General features: G+C 43.3%; 1 protein-coding gene across 1 annotated transcript in view; it reads right to left on the bottom strand.

Annotated features, from left to right (window-relative positions):
- Positions 1–1,421: 1,421 nt before the first annotated feature.
- LOC112149083 (P2Y purinoceptor 14) overlaps positions 1,422–7,298 on the bottom strand; it is a 10,721-nt gene continuing 4,844 nt past the window's right edge. The window contains exons 4-6 of the mRNA XM_024276543.2: positions 5,688–5,820; positions 5,345–5,604; positions 1,422–2,271 (exon numbers count right to left, since the gene is read on the bottom strand). Of these exons, the coding sequence (XP_024132311.1) occupies positions 1,563–2,271; positions 5,345–5,604; positions 5,688–5,816 (1,098 nt within the window). The 5' untranslated portion in view covers positions 5,817–5,820 and the 3' untranslated portion in view covers positions 1,422–1,562. The remainder of the gene's footprint in view (positions 2,272–5,344; positions 5,605–5,687; positions 5,821–7,298) is intronic.

The raw sequence follows: 7,298 nt of genomic DNA, 5'->3' as shown, positions 1-7,298 counted from the left end.
ATCATTGTGATTTAGTGCCTCCTCCGGAAGAAGGTGACCTAGGCGGCCGCCTATGCCCAGGCCCGGCACTGGTTCCTCCAGAGCATGAGTCGTTTCTCACTCAGCAGCAGCCAGGACAGCCGAGTTCATTCTCTGAAAACCTGCAGAGTCCAGACGGACTCCACTGCAGTGATGGACGCATCAGGATGGCGTGACGGAACCAAAACTCTTTACTGATTGATTGAACTCTGTTTAAAAAGGCTGTGGTCCAGCGTCTGATCAAAACCAGAACCTTGGATCCTGGAGTCTTAGTGAATTGAGTTCCATTGAACTTTTTCAGTGGAGGTTGATTTTAATATTCTGAGAAATGCACAATTTAAATGAAAAAGGAGGAAGTTTTTAGTTCGCTTATGTTCTGCTCTAATTCAGTTGAATATAAAAATAAAGTTGAATTTTATTCTCTTATTCGTTTACCGACTAAAACAAAGAGGAAATGTTTTACTTTGTAAAGCCAGAGGCCAAATTAAACCAAAACTACCAAAATATGAGACATTTCTTTATTTAAAAGTTTAAATCACCTTCCTTAAGTTTTTACAGTTTTATAGTTCCAAGCGTGTGAAGAATAAAAACAACAGAAAACAAACCAAAACTGCTACATAAAAAGTGTCACAAAAACAGAATTTAAAAAGAACCAAAAATCCATAAAAAATAAACTTAAATGTATGTCTGAACAAATACACATGTATATATTAAGTATCTTAGAAATAAATATTTCAAACTTGTTATCATTGACCTTTCTTTGTGAAATGAAAACAATATTTTTAACGCAAAGAACAAAAGAAAATATATTTTTAGAGAAAACATCTGAACTCATTTCAGCTCCAACATTCTGTTTTTGGTTCTTTGTTATATTGAGTTCACAGTGAATACAAATAATATTTTTTTATTTTTAAACTTTCTCTCCTCCTGCAGAGGAAACAGAGAGGCGGGGCACTACCGAATGTTTCCAGGTGCATTATGGGAGATTTCATTTGAAGGTGTTTCTGTTTGTGAAAACAAAAAGCTGTGTCTGCAGATTGTCCTGAAATCGATTAAAGACGTGTTTCATACATGACTGTGGGCCGACTTTGAACGTCCCATCCTGACGGACTCGTGCGTCTGTCAACAGAAGACCTTGGACCATAAAAACACCCACAGATGAATGAAAACATGTGCTTAGGTCAATGCAACGCCTTTACTGCCTTTCACTTCTGGTTGAGGACCAAACCAGTTCTTCACCTGACCACTAGGGGGCTTGTTAGACTATCACAGCAATCTACCCTTCAGTAAAATACTTAAACTTTTCTCATTTCTGTTTTTGGAGACAACCTTCATGGAATTGTGCTGAGGAAGAAGATGCATCATGGTCAGCATTTCTTCCAGCGATGGCGATGATTTGTCCATTTTTTAAAAAGTTTAACAACATCACATCCATCACGGAAGAAGTGTCTTCAGACGAGCAGCAGGTCACATGACCAGAAGGCTGAGCGTCTGTGGCTCTGGTCCAAACACAGTCCAGTGTTCTGGAGGTTGGAGCTTCAGTCTCACGCCATGCTGGAGTGTTTGGTTAAGGAGGTCAGCGATAACTTCCTGTTGTACCTGACGTACCCGTCGCTGGTCCTCCTCTCCTGGACCGACGGCGGCGTGGAGGCCTCCGTGGTGTCGAAAACCTTCTTGAACATCAGCTGAGCGCGGAAGGCTTTACAGAAGATGAAGTAGATGAGGGGGTCCAGGCAGACGTTACAAGCGGACAGCATGACCCCCATCTCCTTCAGGTTGGTGAACCACATCCCCCACAAGCGCCCGACGTTCTTGTTGAAGGCGTAAGGAAGGCGGATCAGGTGGTACGGGACGAAGCAGACGCAGAAGACGCTGACCAGAACCAGCATGTTCCTGCGGGACTTGCTGAGCTTGGAGGTGGTGGACGTGGACGACGGGCGTCTCTGCATCATCAGCACCCGCCGGGAGATGCTGGAGTACAGGAAGACCAGGGAGGCCAGGACCAGCAGGAAGACGATGAAGCAGATGGCGTGGATGACTTTGTAAAGCAGGTCCACGTCTCTGGTCTGCAGGAAATCACAGCTCACTTCTGGGGGGACGGCCGTGACGTTCTCCTTCACCAGAACAGCCGACAGGACGGCGTACGAGCCCGTCATGGACAGAAGGACCGCCCAGGTTACGATGGACAGGATGTGAGCCGCTCTACGGGTCTGGAGGAAGTGGTTTCCAACAGGATGGACGATCTTCAGATACCTGTAGATAAGACAGACCGTGAGAGGTGGAGAAAGCTCAAAGCTCAATGTCAGCTTGTCAGAGGAGAACCGAACCATCTGCTCCAAATTCATGAGAATAAACATTTGTTTTCAAAATGGCAGCTTTCCTGCTGTTTCATCTCCATAGCAACCATTTCAGTTTTCAAAATGTGGAGGATTTATTCAAAAATTACATTTAAACATGTGTTTTGTTCGAAATTGTTCAACTGCAATGCATCTATATTCACTAATCTAGTGAGCATCGATGCATGAGAGTTTTCTGCATGTTTTCTGGGAAATTTCTAGCTCTCTGGATTATAGATTCAGACAGAACTAGAACATGGAGAACGCACTATAAAGTGAGGGGGGGGTCAGACACAGCATCAGCGATTCTCCCGGTACCGGGGTTTCTATCTCACTCTGGGGGCGGAGTCTCTTTGACAGCCACATTCACTGTGTTTCTGTGTCTCTGAGACGGAGTTTGAAGGCAGAAAATAAACACATGTAATTAGGGAACCTTTTTTATTGTTGTCTCAGTAGGAGGCCCGAGCAGGCAGCCTTCGCATCCTGCAGTGGCCGTCTGTCTGCCAGCGTATTTGCTGCAGGAGGAAAAAGCTGGTGGTTCATCCAGATTGTATTCTGCTTTCACCCAACAGTAGCCAGGACGAGCTCTGCAACCCCGCGGCTCCAGCAGGTTGAGAAGATAGATCAGTTCAGGAAAAAAACACTCGCATTGGATTAATATTCCACCACTGATTGGGTCACTGAGAATGTCACAAGCCGGAAAGAGGAGTTCCTGATTGGCAGATGCAACGTGGCGACCTATGAAAATTCAGATATTTGAACTCTGGCCGCGCCTCCCAAAGCCGTGCCCATCACTCAAATCACCCACAGGATCTCAGTTCACGTCTGTACTCCTGACTCAACGTTGGAGCCGACCTCCTCTGATACACACGTGTGAATGCAGCTTCATGTTTGTTTGGTTTGTGTATCACTTCATTCATCTTAAGCCAGGAAACGGTTACAGTTATGTATGAAATATTTGCAGCATTCTAGTAAAAAATGAGCTTTAAATAATGGGAAGACATCTGTAGCGAGCTCGCCGCACCGATGAGGTTCAAAACCTACAACTTCTGATTCCAACGGGATCTTCACAGCGATGCTGGACGAGTTAGGAGGCGATGGATCGAAATCTAGAGAGAATTTAAACGTGTAGCTGGTACTGAAGGCCGTTTTCTTTCATTCAAGATGGCTGCCTCTCTCTGAGGTCAAAGGTCAACAAGCCTTTGGTTGTGGTTGTCGACTTTAGCTGGTGGAGTGACTGGGAAATATGGTGAAGAAGTTTCCTTTTCTCATAATGTGGAAAAATGTGAAAATCACACAATTTTACATTTTGCCACAAATGGCTGCCAAACCGTAGGTCCCGTGGCCATCCCATAATAATATACAAACTTCTTTTGGATATCCCTCGACGAGTGCTTTGGTTTCATTGACATTTCAGCCCCATTCATGTTTTGATGTCTCCTTTCTTTGCTCTAAAACTCATCTTCAGCAGGTACCGGGTGCATAAAAACTGTGGTGAGTTTGTGGCGTTGTGACATTTTGGCTGAAAGCCGCAGTAAGAAAGCAGAACAATGAGGACGTCTGCTGCAGGGCAGAACAATTCGATGTTTTTATCTGATAACATCTACAGATCAGATTTACAGATGTAATTTCTGCTCAAAGCTCTGATGTTTTCTGCCTTCATCAGATCTGTTTGGTGGTTTTGTTCGTCTTTGTAACAAAAAGGCAGGAGATGAAGAACCAGATGAGTCTCCATGACAACCGCCAGCTTGTCCTCACAGAGAACACCAGAATATCTGAGTTATCCCAGGGAGGAAAATGCATTTCAGCTTAAATCACCAAATTTCAGCACAGATCCAAAGACAGTTCAATTAGTAGAGTGAAGTCAAGTCAAACACCGTCGGGTGGATTTCACAGAAAAACCACACAGTTTTATCTCCACAGGAAGGACAGACCTTCTGATTGGGGCGGGGGGGGTCTTAGTCTGTGAGCCCCAGTACTGATCCAGGTGCAGGTGAGTGGTGGGCGGAGCTAAGCAGGATGCTTCACAGTTTTTGAATCATCCTTCCCTCCCAGCAGCTTAGAGGTCTTGTGTAAGAGTGTCTTTGGGTCAGAACCGGATCAGACCCAAGTGAACGAAGAAACAGATGGAAACCTTGAAAATAGACAGTGAGACTGAAAAAAATATTGGAAATTTGAAATAAGGAAAATTAAAAAAAAAAAATTCTCATTCGAATTTTAACATTTTTTTTCTTTTCAAATTTTCAAGATTTATTTCAAGTTTTCTGTGTTTTTTTCAATTTCCAAAAAAAGTGTCAAATTTTCTATTTTTTATAGATTTTTCCTAGTTTTCAGTATTTTCTTTCTAATTTTCAAAAAAGATTTTGTCCAATTTTCCTCCTCTTTAAAACTTCTTCAAAATGTATTAAAAGTTTTCAGTTTCTTTTATTAAATGAAAAAAAAAAAATTTCAAAGAAAAAAAAATGTCACATTTTAATTTTTTTTTCAAATTTTCAAGATTTATTTCAAGTTTTCAGTTCATTTTTTCACATTTTCAGAACTTTTTTTTTTCAAAATTTCAAAAATGTTAATTTCCAATGTCTATTTTTCTAGTTTTGAATCTGTTTTTCGTTCCCTTTAAGCTGATCCTGATTTGAGCCCATAAGTGTCCGACTTGAGACTTGAAGGTCATGAGTTCAAATCCCGGCCGAGTCATTCCAAAGACTCCAACAATGGGACCCAGTTCCTCCCTCCTCAGCACTAAGGTCTTGGATTGGGGGGTTAAACCACCAAAAGTCTCCCGAGCGCCGACTCCTCCCCTCCTGAGACCGAGTCGTCTCAGATCTTCTGCAGGTGACTGGAGTTCATAAATGGTGAGGATGGAGAGGACGGCTCCTTGAGGTTCCCCAGAGTCACTGACTCCTCTGTCCGACACAGCCAGATACCGAACGTTTGCCTGATGGATCCTAAACGCATCACCCCAGGAGACCGGGGCTGCTGTGACCTCCTACCTGTTGGTGGCGATGTAGCCCATGAACAGGATGCTGGCGTACATGTTCAGGTAGAACGCCGAGGCGCCGAAGCTGCAGTAGACTTTACGGAAGGCCAGGGATTTGAAGGAGAAGTTGGCGATCCGGATGGGGAGGCAGAGGCTGAGGAAGAAGTCGGACACCGCCAGGTTCTTCAGGTAGATGGTGACGCTGCTCGCCATCCGCTGCTGGGCTCTGCAGAAGTACACCTTCAGGGTGAAACCGTTGAGGAGCAAACCCACCTGAGGAGCAACCGGAGACAAGAACCACCATCACGCCTGGATTTGACTCAACGCCGACCCACCAAAGACGGGAAGGAACTGACCGCAAACAGCAGGCTGTAGGCCACCATGAAGAAAATGTGGGCGGAGCTCTCCATCGCTCTGCCTGGATCCGTTTCATTCTTCGGAGACGTTTGAGAGGAAGACACCGCCGAGCCACCAGAGTGGTTCATGTTTCTGTGAAAGGAAAGAGTTCTGGATTCAGGATGGGTTTGGTTTGAAAAACCCAACCGAGGACCTGCTGAAGGGGGGGGGGTCAATCTGCTGCTCGGGTCATCCGGCCGGCGAGGATCGCAGAGGTTCTGCTCTTTGATCGTCTGGCCTTTACACATGAACCAGGTCTGTCTGCGTGTTCAACATTCTAGAAACGCTGAGAAAATGACGTCATGTCCTGATCAGAACCAGAAGAATCAGATCCAAAACATCTGCAGACCCAGAAACCGGATCAATAAAACCGGATCAATAAAACCGGATCAATAAAACCTGATCACTGGACAGTGATCGGTCCAACAGCTCAACTGTCAATCACTGAATCATTTTCTCTCTGTATATTACAGCTATATAAGGGGGTGTGGCCTAAAACTGAATAACAATTTAAAACATCAGTCACTGCAAACGAGTGAAAAATTAAAATCAATAATTAACCATCTACAGTAGTTTTAGGTTCCCCTCCTCCCGTCTGGTCCACCTGAACACACCTGACCTGAAGAACCTGAAAGCTCAACGCAGAGATGAACCAGAGACGGTCAGGCAGAGACACGCCGCGTTTGGACCGCCGCCAGGATCTCTGGTTTCCCTCCTGCTGGCGGGATGAGAGGACGGCGAGCTGCAGTCAGACGTATCGGATCCTGAAACTCGTCCAGCCGCTCCGTCATCTCGGCCTCACTTTTATCCTCTTAGAAATAGTGACTTTTTATTTAACGTTGAAACTTTATCAGTCCCGTTTTGATCAGCATTTTAGACTTTTTTCTGATATTATCTTCTTTCTAAATTGTTTGGTTTTATATCAATGATCGTTAAACCTTTAAACTCTGAGCTTTTTAGTATTTGAGACATTTTTTCAAAGTTCTTTAGTTTTGGGTGATTTTCAGCAGAAGAACTATTTATCTTGGAATATTTTTCCTCTTTTGGTCTTTTCAATATTTGTTCTAATTTCTTTACAAGTTTTTCTGTATGTTCATCATTAATCAAGCTATTTAGCAGAAGAATAATCTGTTGAATTTTCACACTTTAGTCTCTTTATCTCTTAAAATTATGAGCATTTTTAAAGAGATTTTAGTTTTTTCCTGAATTGTTTTGAAATCCAAAGAAATCCACGAGTTGCTGTTGAACTGTTTGTTTTACTGTCATATTCAGCTGCATCACAGAATGACACTAAACTACAACTCAGCCCGACTTTTTAAATAAATAAATATAATGTTTTTTCTGTTGATGCTGAAAAACAAAAAACAATCTTTTTCAAGTGTCAGAGTTGAGTTTTTCTGACCGCAGAAGCTCAGAAGCAGAAAAGACTTTCCTGATCGTCGATCCCGATCAGGTTGTTCAAAACTCACAAGCAGATAAAAAAGATTTGATCAGGAAAAGAATCTGCAGCTTTTCTTTAAAGAGAACTTCAGTCAGAAAGTGAAAAGTTTTTGTTTTTCTTTGCAGATTTT

Source organism: Oryzias melastigma, linkage group LG13, assembly GCF_002922805.2.
Source record: "Oryzias melastigma strain HK-1 linkage group LG13, ASM292280v2, whole genome shotgun sequence".
In the NCBI taxonomy this organism is placed as follows: domain Eukaryota; kingdom Metazoa; phylum Chordata; class Actinopteri; order Beloniformes; family Adrianichthyidae; genus Oryzias; species Oryzias melastigma.
The sequence above is the reverse complement of the archived record's forward strand: the minus strand, read 5'-3'. Positions and strand labels throughout refer to the sequence as shown.